This window comes from Eleginops maclovinus, chromosome 9 (assembly GCF_036324505.1).
Source record: "Eleginops maclovinus isolate JMC-PN-2008 ecotype Puerto Natales chromosome 9, JC_Emac_rtc_rv5, whole genome shotgun sequence".
NCBI classification, from domain to species: Eukaryota; Metazoa; Chordata; class Actinopteri; order Perciformes; family Eleginopidae; genus Eleginops; species Eleginops maclovinus.
Window position 1 is genome coordinate 24,619,856 of NC_086357.1, and position 19,905 is coordinate 24,639,760.

At 40.3% G+C, this 19,905-nt stretch overlaps 2 protein-coding genes across 5 annotated transcripts in view; both read right to left on the bottom strand.

Moving 5' to 3' along the window:
• The window catches only part of tle5 (TLE family member 5, transcriptional modulator), a 36,078-nt gene extending 34,593 nt beyond the window's left edge, over positions 1 to 1,485 (bottom strand). For 2 of the 3 annotated variants that reach the window (XM_063891563.1, XM_063891561.1), the window contains exon 1: positions 599 to 1,485. In XM_063891563.1, coding sequence (XP_063747633.1) covers positions 599 to 625 — 27 coding nt within the window. In that variant the 5' untranslated portion in view covers positions 626 to 1,485. The remainder of the gene's footprint in view (positions 1 to 598) is intronic. The other variant, XM_063891562.1, reaches the window with a different exon arrangement.
• A 1,022-nt stretch (positions 1,486 to 2,507) lies between these two features.
• The window catches only part of LOC134869391 (guanine nucleotide-binding protein G(q) subunit alpha), a 30,158-nt gene continuing 12,760 nt past the window's right edge, over positions 2,508 to 19,905 (bottom strand). Inside the window, exons 2-7 of one of the 2 annotated variants that reach the window (XM_063890981.1) lie at positions 17,418 to 17,602; positions 17,044 to 17,198; positions 15,708 to 15,836; positions 11,954 to 12,083; positions 8,625 to 8,778; positions 2,508 to 7,271 (exon numbers count right to left, since the gene is read on the bottom strand). In XM_063890981.1, the coding sequence (XP_063747051.1) occupies positions 7,081 to 7,271; positions 8,625 to 8,778; positions 11,954 to 12,083; positions 15,708 to 15,836; positions 17,044 to 17,198; positions 17,418 to 17,602 (944 nt within the window). In that variant the 3' untranslated portion in view covers positions 2,508 to 7,080. Of the gene's footprint in view, positions 7,272 to 8,624; positions 8,779 to 11,953; positions 12,084 to 15,707; positions 15,837 to 16,390; positions 16,520 to 17,043; positions 17,199 to 17,417; positions 17,603 to 19,905 lie in introns of both variants that reach the window. The other variant, XM_063890982.1, reaches the window with a different exon arrangement.

The following is a 19,905-nucleotide window of genomic DNA, read 5'->3' on the forward strand; positions in this document are numbered from 1 at the left end:
CCCCAAAACATTACGGCACTTTTTTCAGAATGCAGCCCATTGAAATACACTGACACCAGCTGTACACATCATATAGTTGTGGAATGGGACTTATTAGATTTGTAGGATTTTTACAGGATGCCACTATCTGGGGAAGAGTTTGTACCCTAAATACAAAAGGTTTAAGTACTTTGCACAATTGTAATGTATATATTACCCAATGTCTATATGTCCTGTAGAATATTTGTATTTTAGTATTGTGAATAGGTAAACATTTCAGTTTTTTAAATTATATTTGTAGATCATTTTATGTTTAAAAATGTAATCTCATGAGCAATGCTTGACAACACTGACAAAATCATTTCCCAATTTGAGATGAATAAAGTATCTCTCTTTTCTCTCCCATTATGTCTCTATTATTAGACCAAATTACACATCTTCTGCAAAACTTACCAGAACCAAACAATGCAATTATAACAGCCCAACACTCCTAAAATGCCTCCTTACATTATATTACCTGCAAAAAAAACCAAGTTGCATGCATAATTTCACCAAATAACTAAGCTGCTGTTCTAGAGTCTGCATTTCTTCAAAAAATGTCAAATCGAAAAGCACTTACTGAGTGTCTTGATTGTGGAAACATCATGTCAATTCCTTGTTTGTAGCTCTCCTTCCCAAACACCAATCAACTGAGTGCGTTGTGTTTATATTTCTCCTTGCGTTGGTCCTTTGTCCAAAGCTAGCCCTGCCTGCCTCGCACAGGAGCTGTCCAGCGTTAGCACAGGATGCTAACGGTAGCTAGCGACCCCCCCTAAAACAAAAATTAAGCCGAATATAAGTATTTCACGTCGAAGTATAAGAGTCCTTGTCTGGTTGGTGCTAGACCATTCAGTTGCACTTGTCCCAACACCGTGTTTAATGTGTCAGACAACAGGAAACGTACCAGCAGATTTTAGCTTAAGCTAGCTAATTCTTCAAAAGCTGTCAGTCAAAATGATCCATCGCAGTTGAAAGCCTTCCGCGTTTAACCGAGCGTCAGCGGCAGCGACACGAACTCAACGCGTGTAAAATTAAATAAAAACGTTAGGCGAACCGTTTGTTGGTTCAAGCTAGAGAAACAAGGGGGATAACGGTGTCTTCCTTCGTCTTGTGGCGGTCCTTCAAAGCTGCTCAGGTCGCTTGTTTTCAGCTGCGACTGTGCTGATGAAAAAGTAAAGAGGAGGAGTAGAAAAAAAACGGTCTAATTCTCAGAAATAACAAAATGTCTGCGGGTTCGTTTAAGTTGAGTCGTCCAACGGCTACAAAGAAGTCGTGCGAGTGGTGGAAAAAAGAAATCAGTGTCGTCGTTAAGACTGTTAATTAACTTTAAATTAAAACGACACAAAGCTGGAGATAAACTCTGAACGTTTATCCGTGGAGAGTCGTGGAGGAACGAGTGGATTCTTCAGTGGTGGGGAAGCTAGAAAGTCAGTCCATTCCTGGAGCTGGTGGGTAGAGCTGTGAACGCCCCACACAGAAACACCGCGGATAGATCAGCGGGGCGGCGCGGATCTACACGCCGCAGATCTAGCGCCACAGCCGGCTGATGTCTGGGCAAACAGCGCCTCATGTGGACATGTCCCCGCATCGTCACTGCTTGTATTAACCATGATTTAATACAACAAACAAATACAATTATTATAATAGTTATAATAATAATTAATTTTAAAAAAAAGACTATATATCCACATTAACATATCTTATATATTCTTGTAATCTCCTAAATTTATATAAGGTTTCAAGGATAATTAAAACAAAATCAGAAATACTTTATTTATACTTTATCGTCACTGTTGTTCCATTTTATAATAACAAAAATAGAGAAGTTGGAGATAAGTTAAACGTATTTAATCATATTAAAGCTGAAAATTGTAAATTCCTTACAGGAAATGATTAAGATACACAATATTGGCTGAGGAGATGCGGTTGTAGCTTAGTCCATTATGCTACACACAAAACATATATTATATATGAATATTAAATTAATATTCAATATTATTCCTTCATAACTTTTACTTTAAGTTCTTTGCACCGTATACTATAGTATAGCATACTTTGCAAAGATAATAGACGTTTCTATTTTATTGCTATATCAATACAGATAATACTTCGTATCATAACACAATCATAGTTTTATTCTGACATATGTACAAGACATCATGTGTCCTTATTTCCTAACTTTGTCCTTATAACTCCTGTATATTTAATGACATTTTTATACCCTAATCCAAAGTATTCTGATTTATACTTTTACAAAAGTTGCATCTTAAATTGTATTTTAAAAGTTTAAATAATTATTTGTGTATAATTAAAATGTTTTAAAAAGAGCACATATAAATATATATTTTTTAACACCATAGTTGTTCAAGAGAAGAAACAGGAAACCATTGCATTATTTGCAGTATCAGACTTGAATAGTTTGAAAGTGGTATCATCCTTTAATCATAATGCAAACTGACTGCAAAGAATAATGTACAAGAATGCAACAGGAGAGTATAGGAACATATTTTATTCCAATTTAAAACATTTAAAGGAGAAGGCTATGAAAATCATTTTCATGTTTGAATGAGGTTCAGGCAACAGTGGTTGAAATGAAACATACAAAAGAGAAATATGGCTAAAATACTGTAAATCAAAAACCATTAGGACCCTTTTTCATGAGGGCGTTGCATGAATACAGTATCTCACCCTCCCACTCCCCCCCCAACCTGACAAACACATGCAATAAAATGACATTTATTTTAAAAACAGCAGTTCATCATTAATCTTAAATATAGAATAAAATTGTCCTTTTTTTTTAGTTAATTAATCACGTGTGTTTATTTGTTTTAAAAACTGGACCATGAAATTCACCGGCCCTTTGATTTTTCACAACATTGGCACTTAAGAGTCTGGCTTTACAAAGAAAGGGGATTGGCACACTCATTGTACATAATTTACATTTGGTATACTTAAAAAAAAAAAGAGAGAAAGAAGAAGAAAAAAAAAAATCAAACAAAAATACATTACTTTCAATTTGTACACCACTACACAAAGTTTATTTTTTACTCTTTTAAAAAAGTCTGTCATCTTAAGTGGTCCTAAATACACGTGTGAAGCTGTGTCAACCTTACAAAAGAAACAAAAAGATGCAAAGATAGCTTTTTAATATCACCGTATGTCCATCCCTCTAATCAGAATGGATCTCAAGCTTAAGCAATAGCCATCAAAAGTGTACACACACACACACACACACACACACACACACACACACACACACACACACACACACACACACACACACACACACACACACACACACACACACACACACACACACACACACACACACACACACACACACACACACACACACACACACACACACACACACACACACACACACACACACACACACACCAGAGTACCAACGAGCGCTTTAACGGACGTCTAAGTTGCATGAATGCAGGCCCATCGCAGCGGTGCAGCTTCAGTGCCTTCGACCCGGGGAAAGATACACAGTCCAATAAAGTAAAGCGGGGAAAAGGAGAGGACAGCGGAGAATGGCAGACATGTAAACACACAGAGTATTCATTCTACCGATTATAACCATCAAAATATTACATAACGGTCATTTCTGTACCTTCACATGGCAAGTCTTTCAATAAATACAGTAATACTGAGGCTCAACGCACAAGCTTCAATTGCAAAATAAAAAGACACAAAATGTAAAAGTGAAGTAGGAATTTTTCATATCTTTTCTGTGGCGGATGTTTGTTTGGCACTCTGCTTTGTACTTCATTTTGTGAGAAACCTTCTAAATAATTCAGAACTGGGATGCAACTAAATATCATGTTTATTCTCTGGATGAATGAATTAGTTGTTTGGTTTATTAAATGTCAGAAAGGAAAACAATGAATTGAAAAATGTTTCCCGAAGCCCGAGATGATCTCCTCAAAGGTCTTATTTTGTCCACATCTCAAAGAAATTCAAATGTTAAGTAAAGGAACCAGAAGATGTTAACGTTCAAGACGTTTGAGAACAAGACTTTTGACTTTTTTTGTAAAACAATAACTCAGACTACTCAATCATCAGAACAGTTGGTTAGTTACTAATAGTTGCCAAATAATCGATTAAGGTTTGCTGAATGAATGCAGATTAAAGCAAATCCATGGAAGTCAATGGAAAGGATTTCAAATAAATGACCCAGCTCTGCTCCTATCGCGTAAAAAGGCGACGTTTTCTTTGTCAAAAGTTTTTTAAATTGATGCAACAAAGTGTTTTAAAGAGTACGACACCCTGCCAACACTGGTCCCCGTAGTGGTCACCTTCACTTTGTTTATCGCTCTCATAGCAGTCCATTCAAATCCATTTGTTGTAAAATGTCATGTACAAGAGGAAACACACACCTGAAAGCCAAGCTGAGGGTTTTAAAAACACATCCCAGGAGTGAAGCACAACCCCATATTCCTGTCAAAACTCAGTCCGTCAGCTGAATTAATTCACCGACCAAAAAGCACTAGCTCTTTAGTTCAAACTAAAAAGGTGAGACACCCACAAGAGGACCGTCTGTCAGCGAGGAAGTGCGAGAAGAGTCAAACTGGACAAGAAAGGCGTTTAAATGTCGGCTGAAGCACCGAAGATTATCCCACTACAAATACAAGCTGGAAAAACAAGATCTCATCAGAACTTCACGTCGCATCAGAGCTCTGCAAACCTCTCCAACATCGTTTCAATTCATCGAATGGCACTTAGCATAAACATCCTTTCTTCATTAATGTGTCCTAACAAGATTTTTCAAAATGATTAACACATCTGCACCACAGAAGATTCCTCTCACTGCGTGCACGGGACTCAAATCAATCATAAGCAATACACCGGGTGAGTGAAGTCCTCTAAAACTCCTCGGATCATACTGCTTTTCTGTAGAAAATAAGATCTATATTCTTTTGTAAACCTTTTGGCAAACAATTTAAGAAACACAGAGGGGGTACGGATGGATCTGTAATCATTTCTTTTTTAAATCTGATCCTTTCCACTCACAAAAAACACTGCCCTTCAACCAAACATGGAAATACTACAAATGAGAAGACATGCCACATAGTGGAAAATATTAGAAAGCCAAGAAAATCTGCACATAAATCATGTTAGTGTGAGAGGATGGTTAGATTAGGCAGGATGTGCTGTTGCACCTTGGGAAACCCTACTTCTCCTCTAAATAGCCAAAAAGATAGCAAACAAAGGACTGCTGCACCCCCCCCCCCCCCCTCCACTCTTCACTGAACCTGCTCCCGTCACCACACACTCTTCATTTAAAGCCCCTCGTTAATTATAGTTAATTGCACCTTTTGCTCTATGCCGTCCATAGAGTCCTTTCATTTCTACCAAAGCTGCTAGTAGTAGCCCTTGTGATGAAAACTTACCTGAATGACATTGTGAAGACAAAAAAAATAGCCATCTAACAGCGCAATGGAAATATTAGAACAACGACCAGGCAAGAGACACGATATGGGAATGGAACCAATAAGCCAACACATATCCGTAAGAATTACCCCAAAAAAACAAACGAGCATCTTGAGCGGTAAATATCTAACGTCTCTATCTTTCCTTTTCCTGTTCACATAAAGCACAAACCCGACATGGAAACAGTGTTTCTTTTCCCCCCCATTGTCAAGCGTTTCCAAACAGAACTGCAACAACTGAACATATGAAGTGTCGTTACAAAGATAGAACACTTGTCCATAAAATACTTTGGATATTTTACAGCAGTATAAAATCTCCTCCCGTCTCCTGGGTGGGAAAAAGCTGAAACTAGGGAGAAGTCTCATTGACTGTCCCGACAACACATGGATCTGATAAATTAGACGTACAAAAAAGAACTATTTACTCTCTTGCTATCCGTTATCAAATGGTGGCTGAATAATATGGTGAAATAAAAGGAGGAAAAGCACGATCAAGACCAACTGGTGATTTAAGTGTCAGCGTGTTATTTCATCTACGACAGACTATATCGCACTGCACTGATCGGGTGTCATCATTCGCTCGTTGTGCACAGGAAGATTATTCTCACCATCAAAGGGAACATAGAAAATAAATTACAGTACTAATACATGTGTGATTCAGACAACAGTCGACGTAAAAAAAAATGCCACACAAAGTGAGCCGTTATGCCGTCTACATATTCATTATTCAAGCACTTCATTTTGGCAATGCCAGTTTCCAAATTGTGTTAGAATCTGAACCGCTTAAAGGACGAACAGGACACTGGCAGTTATATTTACAGAAACAAAAAGGAGGTGTTTCATTTGCCGATGATATACAGTATGTGAATACCGGTGGTGTTAATTCTGTGTCTTGTAATGCATGTTTAAAACGAGTGGCCGTGTGAATGGAGTATATCTTTGAGTAGTCATTTCAATTTAATTGCAGGAAAGCAGATATAATATCACCAAGAAGTAGCTGAAAAGTGTACAGAGGATTGTCTCTGTGCAGCCCTCACTGTGTGAGCAGCACGACAACTTTATTTACATTCAACAGAGCTTCTGAGCTCGGATTTTGGGGCGAAAATGAAAGAAATCAAGACCCGGGAAAAGCAAGTACCTCACTGCACCCCCGCGCTGCGTGATAATATATTCCTATCATCGTAATTAGTTACCCAGGGTCTGCAGCCGGGCCCCCTGCTGTAATGTATAACATGCACGGGTTAAATAAGAAGAAGGGGAGAGAGCCCTTGTTCCATAAAATCGACCAAGAGAAGCCTCGACCCGCCTGCAACACACACACACTGGTGATCATGTAGTGTAAAAGGAATAATGGGAGCCATGTCCAGGAGAAACCCAAAAAGGGACAAATGGGGGGGGGTGTTGTGTTTGTGTTTGTACAAGCAGAACCACAAAACGGACTGATACAAAATTTGAAAGTAGGGACAGGACATGGGAAGTGTTGGTCTGCTGGATTGAAGTGTGTTTCATGCAGATGTGTGTGTCTGTAGAAGTGGACTGCAGTGTGTCTGTGTGTGTGTGTGTGTGTGTGTGTGGTGGGGGGGGGGGCTGCAGGTCTCTTTCTTTCGCTCTCTTTCTCTCCTCACACCAGGTTGTATTCTTTGAGGTTGAGCTGCAGGATGGTGTCTTTGACGGCGGCGAAGACGAAGCGGATGTTCTCCGTGTCGGTGGCGCAGGTGAAATGGGAGTAGATGATCTTGTCGCTGTCGGGGTTCAAGTCCACAAACATCTTCAGGATGAACTCCCGGCCCGCCTGGGCGTCCCGCTGAGGACCTGGAGGAGGAGACGGGAGGTTATTTTTAGCTTCTAGTGAGCAACGCGTCAGCATAATAAAAAAAAGATAAGATAAAGCTTCATTAATCCCCGTAGGAAATGCAGGTGTCAGAGCAGCTACAGCAATAAAAGTGAAACACAGCAGCGGACAGCGGAGCACACACACGGTTAATCATTAAATAAAGGTAAGTTTCAGTCTAAATATAACAACAATAGGATTTACTCTTCTGTGCCTTTATACATTGTGCTTTTTATTCAATTGGGTTGATATATGGGCACCTTCAACAGGAAAAAAATAAGCCATATGGTATATCATATTTGTTTCTATGCACTATAAAATCACGACTAGCCTTGGTCAGTTTTAAGATTACAGAGGTCTAGTTATAAGGAACTGCTTATCTTTACATTAGCTCCCTTATTTTGGATTTTTACTAAGAATATAAAGCTCTTCTCAATCTTTGGTTACAACTTACTCTCTCACCTCTGTACTGTGAACATTCGCACATTCCAAGTCAGGTGCACTCCCACAATAGATCTAAGTTTTTCTGTATTCATTTCTAAATGTTTTCCTTCTATATTTGAACTTTGATTTAATACAATTTTCATGACATTTTTCAATATTTAAAATCTAATTTTTCGAAAATACTTTTAAATGTAGGCTATTTTTTTCTTCTACTATCTTTATATAACTAGTGGTCTCTATTTTAGAGATGTAAGAAAAGATATATGTCTTTTTGTTTTAGCATATTGTTTGAAAGCATACATAGAGCTCTCTAACTTTAACAGCGAGTGGGCTCCTTTAAATCCCTCCGGTGGTTTCATCCCGCTTGTGCCTTGTTTAGATTTGCTGCATCTTACTTCTCTTTTGCTTTATTTGATCCTATAAAGATAAACTAACACAAGTTCAGTTTGCGTTGTAGTACAGCCGTACAGCCAGAGGGTGTCACTGTTCAATCATAAATATAGGTTCCTGATTGTGTACAAGTAACCGGTTTGCTGTACATGCAGTAAATTACAGCTACAAGCACACTGGAATAAAAAGACATCCACAGCGTTACTGACAGACTGACCGGAGGCTGAACTCCTGCACCGTTTAGTAATTAATTAAATAAATGAATGCTGGAATTAATTTACTGCTGAAGCTCAGCTAACACGCTCCTGCCCTACACACCATTCAGGGATACCATGTATGCATTTATTAAGAGGCCTAATGGATTATAGACATGAATTATATCATTTATTCTAGTCCACATTTGTTCTCCGACTTCTCTCTGTTTAATTTAAATGCAGCCACTTTAACAGACGTGTAATAAAGTACGCCTGATTTAGGAGATGATAGAAAGCTGGTGTTACCATCAAACTCTGGGAAGTAGTCGACCAGGTGCGAGTACATGATCTTCTCCTCCAGCAGGTCCTTCTTGTTGAGGAAGAGGATGACGGAGGAGTTTTGGAACCACGGATATGTGATGATGGTCCTGAACAGAGCTTTACTCTCCTCCATACGATTCTGACAGGGGAGGGAGGGAGGGAGGGAGGAAAGAGCGAAAAGGAACAAAAGGTTAGGATTCACTCAGAACAAGACCTCTGAAATTCTGCTTGATTATAACTTTACTCTGAACACAATCAATAAACTGTGGACAGATACTACAGTTAATATGAATATCACAATGTCTGATTTTCACTTCAAGCTGGGTCAGAAATTAGAATAGAGCTTCAATTCATCTTTGACTGTCTCTGTATTGTACGTTTTCTCTTATTTGGCAAATACATTTCACTGAAAATATGACAATAGGGAGCTGAGGAGGGAGTCAACAATCCTTACTATAAAGCAGATCGGAAACAAAGAAATGTAAATCATTTGTTGGATTCGTTTGAGTTTTTTTCTCAAAGTTCTTTTTAAAACACTAAACATTCGCTTATAGTTATGGATTTAAGCTGGATCTGATCCATTTGAGCTGCAGCCTTCACAGTGAATACAGGGTTTTTGTAGCAACGGATGAGTAACACCATTTCTTTTTTATCCAAACGAAGACTTATTCCTCCAAAGAAAACTGTCTAGCAAAACTAAAGAGAGGAGCTGGAAGCCTCCTTACGTAAACTACTTAAAGCTGAGAGCTGCTGTCTTCTTTCTTTTTCTAAACTCATCTCGTTGCCAGCATCGCTCCCAGAGTTTAGTCTCGGTGAGTCTTAATATGATCCTGACCCGATGAAATCACAGATGTTTGAAAACAATCTCGTCAGGCTCGGACTGCTCTGGAGGGTCAAAGTCTCGCCTGTCAACGCGAGCGGATAATCTGAGCGGACAGTGACGCCTGAACGCTGCGCAGCCTCGCCTCAGTTCTCCGAAATTCAGAAACAGAGTTCAGTAACAGCACCAGAGTGACACAGAGGGGTGCAGGAATGAGTCCTAAAGCCCTGGAATGAGTTAGCATGTAAGCACTTCCCTTTGGATGTTTTCTTTTGTTAGAGAAGACAGGAAAACAGGTTTTGTCTCCAATCTTTAATGTTCAAAAAGCTCTTTATTTCTCTCATACTGCCTGTGCTGCAGCTCCTCTTTTCACCCTCCGTCTGAAACCAGAGCCCAGTCTGCTCTCATTGGTCAGCTTGTCGGCTCTGTTGTGATTGGTGAACCGCTTAGAGATGTCCCGCCCCTAGCTTATCACAATGTGTCAGAGCGCTAGCCATTAGGAGCGGGCTAAAAAGTGATGTCCCTTTATTATGAAGTCAAAAGAGGCCTAAGAAACATAATAGGGCCTGTTTAAGAGATTTTGATATTTGGTTTTACAACATGTCAGTAAAAACACACGTGGTCATTTCTGAAGCTCCTTCATAAAAAAAATAAATGACGGTTGCTATAAGTAGCGACTTACGGTCAACGCTGTGACATTAGTCACCTTTAGTTCAGCAGTGGTGATATAAAGTAATGTACCCTGCTGTAGTTTGTTTATGGTCTAACACCACCTTTTAGAAATTGTATTTACAATTTGAACATCTCAAAGTTGGTGTTTGTGTTTGGAGATTATCCTGCTGAACAAAACAAACAAGTATCATAAATATTTGTCACAGAGCTCATGTTCCGCAGTAATCCAAAATCCAATGAAAAATCCCATTGGCTTTTTGTCAAGGGTTTTTTTGTGGAGCTGCATGCACTCCTTTATTACGAGCAGCAGCAGATAAAGCAGTGACCTGCTGAAATGAAAACATATTTCTGTGCCTGTGTGTACAATAAGGCCTGACACCTGCGCAGGCCCAGTGCCGATAAAGTACAGCATGTGTGCATTAACACACTGTTATCAGAGAGGACAAACAGTGGAGCGGTATATGGAGAGCCAGGCTGGCAGCTGGGTCCGGATTATGAAAGGCGGCTGTCATATGACCGGGTCAGAGAAAGGGTTTGTTGTGAGGAGCGGAGGGAAAGCAGGGGCCGATCACATTAGCTTTATTAGCCGTAATTCGCAGAGGGAACAGACATGGACAAACTACATATCTGTGGAGTAAAGACACAGAAGAGCTTTCTGTAAAGCAATTACCTTTATAACTTAATATTCTTGATGATATCCATTAGTTTTGTACAGCTTCTTTACTAGATTTTATACAACTAAACGTTTTTAACATGGTTGTTACAAACCAAACCACCTGGCGCAATGCGCTTGGGCAATTCTGGGTTTTTGATAAGGTCATAAAGCCAATAAAGCTTCTTTAAATTTCACTTAAAAAGCTGGGAACAGTACATTGACATTTTATGAGCTGAGAAAATTGATATTGTGAACACAAAGAGTTGCTTATTTAAAAATCCATTTACACAGCAGACGTTAGCCTTCATTTGTTTCTGGCCACCTTCCCCATGTAAGCCTTTATCCCTGATTTAGCTGCATGTTTCTTACTCCGGTAAGTTTGTCTCTTTATAGTCTACTGTTCATATTGTGCAGCTAATTGAAATGTAACGCATTAAAAATATGCATATTTGCAGGGTTAACCCCAGGACAGAATGCAAATTATAGGCGATAAACAGCAGACAGGAATACCTCTTACTGGTTATACTGCCGTTATACTGCTCTTTCCTAGTGAGACACATTCACTAAAACAGACGTGTTAAACCGTTTTAATTGGCTTGAAGAACTTTTGCAATGACCAGCGAGGTTAAATGAGGTTTCTGGGAATGGAGTTTTTACATTACGGGATTACTTTTAATCAAGCCTGAGTTGTATGTTAAAAAATAATAATACATTTCTAACTTCCTGTTGATTTTATGCTTCATATATTCATTTCAATGTGTGTCACATCATTAAACCAAAGAAAATGGTGCAAAAAACCACTAAAAGTGACATAGATGATGATGATTCACCACCGCTAGTCGTAATGTTTGGACTGGTTTGTTTATTTAAGTATCCTGTAAGTCCTATAAGTGTAGTTGATGTAATGAAACACATATTTAATATTCTCAAGAAACACAAAACTAACCCAGGTTTGAACCAAAACTAAGATTTGGAGAATAGTCTTATACTTATAGCGAGGTAACATTTTGCATATGTACTCAAAACTCTTTGGAAACAATAACTATTGCCTGTTTTTATGCTGCTGCAACGAAAACAATTCCAGAAATGGGATCAATAAAAGTCTGTCTGTCTTGTCTTGTCTTGTCTTGTCTTGTCTGTCTGTCTGTTGTGTCTGTCTTGTCTCACCTCGTTGTCGGACTCCACCAGGACCTGGTCGTACTCGCTGAGCGCCACCAGAAACATGATGGAGGTGACGTTCTCAAAGCAATGGATCCACTTCCTCCTCTCTGACCTCTGACCCCCCACATCCACCATCCTGATGAGGACATGAAGAGAGGCAGGGCCCGCCAAACAAGGGGGCAGAAAGAGTCACAGGAAAGAGACAATTAGCTAAGTCTATAAATCTTTAGATCTGTATTGTTTGAACTCAGGATTTAGGAGCACAGATAAGTTAGCATGCATTTCAAACAGAATCTCAAGATCCCGAGAAAGGAAAAACATTTTTAAGTAAAACAAATTCTCAATGCATTAAAGAGGCATTTATCTTCCAAAGCTTTGTATTCAGTAGTGCCCGTTCATACGTTTCAAGGCCAGCGCGATCTAACAATTACTGCTGCTTTACCGTTAGAACGAGACTAGCAGAGTTCAAGATAAACACATCTTTTTGCACCGAGAAAATATTAAACAGAAGAAAGAAGAACAGAGAATCTGCAGCGTGAATCACAGAGAGGACAGGGTGAACTAAAATAACAAACTAGAGTGTGTGTGTGTGTGTGTGTGTGTGTGTGTGTGTGTGTGTGTGTGTGTGTGTGTACGAACTATGCCATCTCCTTTCTCTGCAGTGTGTGAGAAGGAGATTTCATGCAGGAGATGAAGGTGGTAAGAAATGTGTTCTGGTTTAGAAGTGTATATAAAAAAGGTGCTAAATGTGAGGGATATGAGAGGAGCAACAGATAGTGATCGGAGGAGGACAAGGGGACTCGCTTAAGGAACAAAACTGAATGTTAAATAATGGACCAAACTTTAAAGAATGAGTGAAAAACTAAAAATGAAACATGAGATTTTAAGCCTTGATTCATGGGTTTCAGTGTAAAAGGTAGGAGAGAGCGATGCTTTGATAAACTGGTTTTAATGTTACCATTATTTCTTGGATGCTCTTTCATTTTAGTTTGAGGATTTTAGCGCTAAAACCAGGAAAATGGAAATCAATTAACGTCATTTACTGAAGAGCTGATGCTGCTAGTGGTGAGGAGAGAAACCCCCTCTGGACGGACTAATAAATCAATCATAAGTGAAGTTGTTATAAAGTCTCTATTCCAGAAAAGTTCAACCTGTTTTATTGAAAAGCAAGACAGTAACATGTTTAAGGAAAGCGGGTATTGATAATTGGAGTCCAGCACACGAGCTACCCTAAAATAAGACTCCTTCCCCAGTTTCTTTTCTCTGGGAAGAATGAGGGACTTACTTTGTACGATAATCTGCACGATGCTGAATGGACCGTGTGAGATGACATTTTCTGTGACTTAAAAAAGCCAATTAAAAGAGGAGGAAGCAACCCTAAAGGAGATGCGTGTATGAAAGGCAGCCTTGTTGCAGCTCTGTAAACTGCACACAGAGGAAATAAAACGCCACATGTTGTTACTATACACGAGTCTCAGCCGGAGGAGATCCAGCATCAAGCGTCTTCCCTGTTTAATATCTGGAATACGACAGCGCCTCGTCATAAATCACTAACTTTACTACTCGGGAAAACACAAGGAGAGATCAAGAACCAAGATTCCCACTTATGGCTCGTAATAAAAGTAGGGATATTTAGACAAATGATAACTTCATAAACTCAAAATTTAAGGATCTCGTAAATTAAGTATCTGAAATGGAACCTTTTTTGTTCATATCTTTGAGGAAAGATAGATAGAATCGGAGGATGAAACCCTCTTTATTAGTCACACACATGCACACAGCAGAGCACACACAGTGAAATTGGTCCTCTGCATTTAACCCATCCTAGTACTAGGAGCAGTGGGCAGCTATCGTGCAGCGCCCGGGGAGCAATGGGGAGGGGGGATTGGAGGTGTCCGGTGCCTTGCTCAAGGGCACCACAGCAGGGCCTAGGAGGTGAACTGGGACCTCTCCAAGTAGCAGTCCACTTTCCATATTTCAAGTCTGTTCGGGGACTTGAACCGGCGACCCTACGATTCCCAGTCCAAGCCCCTACTGACTGAGCCAGATGGGGTTAAACGGTGGACGTATACACCACACACTTCAAGAGTCAACTCAAGACCCGCCGTTTCAGTTTAGCTTTTAATTCATTCCTCAACATTTTAATTGGTCCTGTGTTTGAGTGCGTTGCTTGTGTTGGTATCAAGCGACTACATGACTCTGGATTGGGAGGAGGGTTAGCATTGTTTTGGGCAGCAGGTTGTGTTGCATTTATATTTTGCTTTATAAATATTGATTTATGTATTGATAACTAATATGGTAATCTGGTAAGATGTGACAATTAAGGTTTGTATTTATTAAGTTTGTGTTGTTACATCCTATCAATTAATGTGTATAATAGCAATTCATATTTTATTTACCCCCTCTGATTTTAATACAGTTACAACTGAAATTCATTTGGTGTGTATGCCCTTTTTTGGGGATAAAATACATGAATGTTGAAAGAAAAATCACTAACATAGGACTTTTTTTAAAATTCAAACGTTACTACTGGCTGCTACTTCAACACTTATGATCATTTCCTAACTGGATTTCTATTTAATTTCCGCGAGCTTTCCTCTTAATCTAATATGAATAACTCATTTCATCTGCACGGTCTCTTTGCTGTAACACGGTTAAATGCCCCGCTGTGGGACGTGTAAAAGATTTCTGACATTCCTTCCCACTTCACATGTGTATTTTCAGTCACTTCACACAGTGTTGATGTCACTGCAGTGGTTGTAGTGATTCACCGTCAGCAGCTGGGAACCTCTTCAGCCTCACTGTGAGCACAGTTATTTCCAGCTTTGCCAAGCGTGGGAGGGGGCTGACATGATGGCTTCCTATCGATTTGCACTCTTCTGTAATCGCTCTTGTTCCCCGGGTCCGACACCATCTCCTCATCTTCTCTCTTTTTTGTAAAAGGAGGAGGAAGGGGAGCTACTCTATGTTTTGGTGAACTTGAAGACCTTCTCTACGGTCTAAGGCTTCATTACACCGACAACTGTTATTAAAAATACTGCCTTCATGAGCCTTTCAGTTAGTAAACATGCTACAGCTTTACAGTACAGCTTGGGCATCGTCATAACCATGGATGTATTAATTAAAATGTATGTTTTTATTGTCAATTATTCAGCAAATTAACTGGTGGTCCATAAAAAGTCTTAACAAATGTCGTCTGAACCAGTTTACATTTCTCTGCTCGTCCCTCTGGAAACTCAAGACCCAGAAGCCCAATGACTAAAATCCTTCATCAAGTTAAAATTAAAAACAACCAAGATCTAAAAAGGGGAATCATTCACACGTGGGTTGTAACTCGAACTCGTACATTTATGACAGGAGTACAAATGAAATAGACCGTTTGACCCTGATGAACTGGCGGAACATGTGGAGGCTTTTATTGTGAAGCAGCAACAGGAAAGGCATTTATTTGTCACCAGGGTTAGCATTAACTAGGGTTGCTCATAAAGTAAAAACGCAGCCGCTTAAGGAGTATAAAGTCGACTGTACTGTTACCATTGTAAGAACGGATGTCCCAGAATGAAGCAGAATGGAATATAAACTTCGAAATATTAATGAATGATCCAAATAGTTAATTGAATTTGTCCACCGACATTCAACGGATGTTCTTCCAGAAACAGAATGGACATATTCAGACATAAAAGTGGATTTTAAAATGAAAACAGAACACTAAGAGGGTACAGAAGCGGGGTTAGACAAAGTAATGTTGTTCTTCTTCTACCTGAAAATGATGCTTTGCAAGTCGAAAGGGTATTCTATGATCCCAGTGGTTGGGATTCGAACCCTAAGCACGTCCTGTTGGGTCGGTAGATAGCACGGTTCAGCAATACGATCCAGATCACTTAGATAGCTAGAGACAGGAAGGACAACAGACAGAGAGGGAGGTAGGGATGGAGGAAAGAGAAAATGAAGCATAACAGCAGAAACAGCACCCCCCTTCCTCTGAAAGCAAGTGGACCAGTCCAGATGTAACCACAGAAAATCATTCCCAAGAGTTATGAGGGGAGGAAGAGGCGTTTTGAACCTCTACCTCCCGAACGTTCTCTTAGAAATGTAGCTTCATCCTTGAGGGCAGCTCCCAAAGACAACATATTCCTCAAGTTTATCATCTGTGAAGGTTTAGGGACTTTAAACTGGACTCATTATTATGATTTAGCATTAGGAGGCAAACTTTGACAACCTAGGCTTAGAAAGTGACTCCCTTTTGTATAAAGACTTGACAGGAGGGGATTTCTTTGGGTGAGTCTTTGAGAGCGTGCCATCAGGGATGTGTTAAAGTGCTGAGCCCCGCCGTGCGGCACAGAGCAGATGGAGATAGCGGCATCGACGGTTTCCACCAGGCTGACAAACTGCAGAGCAGCTAGCCAACCGGGGGGCTTCCTCGGCAGCATTCGACACCAGTACCTGAAGATAATATTCTCCAGGTCAAAGGGGTACTCAATGATGCCGGTGGTGGGCACTCGGACCCGCAGCACGTCCTGCTGGGTGGGCATGTACCCCGCTGTGGCTATTCGATCTAAAGCGTTATGGTAACTGTGGAAGGAACATATGATGAAGAAGCACATGTCGGAAAACAACACTAATGTTTTGCCCCCCTAGATATCCGCTTGCGACCAAATTGAAGTTGAAAACCAAACCAATATGCAAATATCCACAAGTACCTCATAAAAAATATACAGTTTATACTAATACATTTATGAATAACTATATTTCTCGCCCTAAAACCTCAACTATTTAAATGAGCCCTCTTAGTCTGACATGGATCAATGCCGGTTGGAATTAGCTCTGATATTATTAGCGGTCGTTAATAAGCCTGTCAACATTCTCTCCTCAGCTCCGCATCTGCCTGAACCCTCTTTTCCTTTGTCCTATCTAGTAAATCGTAACACGGGAAGAAAACAACTCAAAAAGGTTTATTCTTTCCAAAGCAACTGTGGTTTTATCTCTTCACGTCTAAGCGATCGAAACACTCATTAACCAGTCTGTTGGCATTGCACTAGATATTTTACAGGCTACGGTTTCAGTGATACTGCTTTAACAGAGGATGATAGACGTACTATTTGGTAGAGTCTGAGAGCTGGTACTCTCTCCTGCGGTCGTAGGCCTCCTGGATGCCAGGGTCAGTCCACAGCATCTTTATCGCATTGGTGTACGGATGCTCGAATGAGGAGACCTTCTCCACGTCCACCTCACGCACCACCAGGGCATTACTCTGGGAGAGGAAAGCAAAGGAGAACACTTAAAAACAAGTCAGTTTAGTAAGAGAGGATTTTATGTGGAGGAAATCTATTGATGATTGAAATGATGAAGTGATAGCCTTGGAATCTCAAATTTCCTTGGCTGCTCAATGCTTGGACGTATTTAACCAGCAAGTAAAACCGACGTATTTTGGTTCAAAAACACATCGTCCCTCCTCACACTTGGTACACACCTTGTTCTGCTCGTACTTGTACGGGATCTTGAGGTTCTCCGTGGCCCGGATCATGGCCTGCATTGAGGTGAAGATGTTCTGGTAGACCAGTTTGGTGAAGCCCTTCTTGTCCTCATCTGTGTATCCTGACCCGTGGATTATTCTCATCTGCTTGATGAAGGTGCTCTTGCCACTCTCTCCAGTACCTGAAAGGAAGACGAGAAGACACAGGGGGTTAGGGGACAACTTAAACAAAGGGATCATAAATGGATTCATTAAATATGTACAACAGTTGTCCCCCGATCGTTGACAAAGTTTTAGTATCCTACAGTGCTGACGTTCAACTGAAGAGGACATATTTAAATGAGACGTGGTGAGAAACTGTGAGCTGATACATTGAGAAATCAGAAGACAGTAAGTGGTTGTGTCCATAGAGCCTGTCCTGTGGTACCGTCTTTTTATTTTTGGTTTTCCATTGGGGAAAAGTAGAGAATACTAGACTAACTATGTCTTGAAAACATTTCACCACTCTAACCACCATTGCATGATGAACTGTAATACCCCCTTAGCTTTTAATGATCTATTTGGGCGGCTATCTTTTTGTTTGACATTGTTTTTTCACCATGAGCACAAACCGGAGGATCGTGACAGTGGGAACAGAGTTTTTGAGGAGTTCAGAAACTTTGAATGACAAGTATGTGAGAAGCAAGCAAAAAAAGAAATCTGGAAACAATTTGAAAAGCTGATGCCACTACTAACTATAGAGACACATGGGGGAAATTAAAGCAATGCAAGTATGAGAATAATCCTTACACTTGTTTCAAAAGGTCAATGCCATAATACCCAAAGCACAGTAGAGCACCAATCCACCCCCCAGTCTAACACGTAGCTCTTTCACTTTAATACAGTCAGAAAAATGACAGAGCAAACCCCCTGTGGTTTTTAAGGGGTTCTTAGCAGTCAGAGAAGAATAACAAATGTTCTCAATAGTTATCATTTGGACAACACCCATCATGCCCCCGGGCAGCGAGCCAGACCTCAATGCCAACTCAGTCTTCTACGACAGGCTGCTGAAATGGTACCTCTTCCACATTGTGTCAACTCATGGTTTACTTGATGTGAAATCTGTACGATTCGTATGCTGTTCCAGTAATCAAGTAACACATAGAAAACTCTACTTTATGATTGTGTTGCAGCAGACTATACTTCAACTCAAATAGAATATCATAGGATAGCAAACAATACGTGGGTTTACACATCCCTGTATCGAGGGCTCTAGTCAAGAATTTGAATCAAACTTTATTTTGACAACAGTTTTAGTACTTTCGGTCGAGTCACTGCCTCTTGTCATCTTGGTTTTAACGTCCCGGGATTTGCATTGTTACAAAGCGATGTACTCATTGTTTTGGCTGTGGCTTCAGTCTTGGTAAGTGAAGCGATACCACATGAGTAACCACATGAGGGCTGCCCGGCTCACCTCAGCTCAACATAGAGCCGGGTAAACCAAGTTCACTCCTCCAATTTTTGTATCACAGTGACCATGCATATGCACACATGCATAAACACACAGATGGTGTTTTTCCATACACATGTGCTGGCTGGGCTTGACTGGCTTTGTTGAGGCACGTCAGCTGAGCCCAACAGAGATTGCATTGTTATCACAGCAGGGCTCTCTGACTGAAGGTGGGTCTTTACCGGATCAATGGCTGCGACTGGTGTTCAACGGTATGGACAAACGCATTTCATTTCATATAAATCCTAATATAGTCATGTTTGGTGCTTACTCTTCTTCCCTGCAATATTCTTAGTATTGTTGCTATTGTGGTGATAAATGTATATTTTTCACAATAAAAGTCCTCTTGGGGTGGTCGTCATTTGTAGTCAACCCTCAGGTTCGAATCGCACTGGTTCCCTCGATAACAAGTCAATGGGACCGTTCCATTGGAATCTAATATCAAGTAAGCTCTGTGGGATTTAATTACGATTCATATACAATATTTCACATTTGTTTAGGATGATAATATTCACAAAAAGGAGCCCCAATGTTTTATTTTTTGAGGCAGAAATGAAATCCTCAGAAGGGAAATGCTACAGTTAAACCTCGCCCCGGTTGAAGGACTCCACGTCACCACTGCTAAGTAAAAAGCAAGCTTGTTTCGTAGTCTGATTCAGCCACTTGTTAACCAGCTTTAAGACACAAAACCTTTAAAACACATGAGTGGGGTTACGGAACAGAGTAAAAATCTCTCGAGCTTGTGTTAACCACAAACCATTTACAGGCATTTGACCAAAAACACTTTTAAAAAACCCATTGACCCAAAACTAGGGAACTGTGGTGCTAAAACGCTAACTCATTTCAGGGATTCAGGACTCACTGCTGCGCGGAGCCTTATGAAAACGTCTGTCACGCTCGCAAAATAGGCTTGTTTTGCCAGGAGACAGGGGTCGGCAGTCTTTGGCCACTCCATGTTTCGGGGATGAATTCATCAGAGGTTTGTATTCAGTGCTC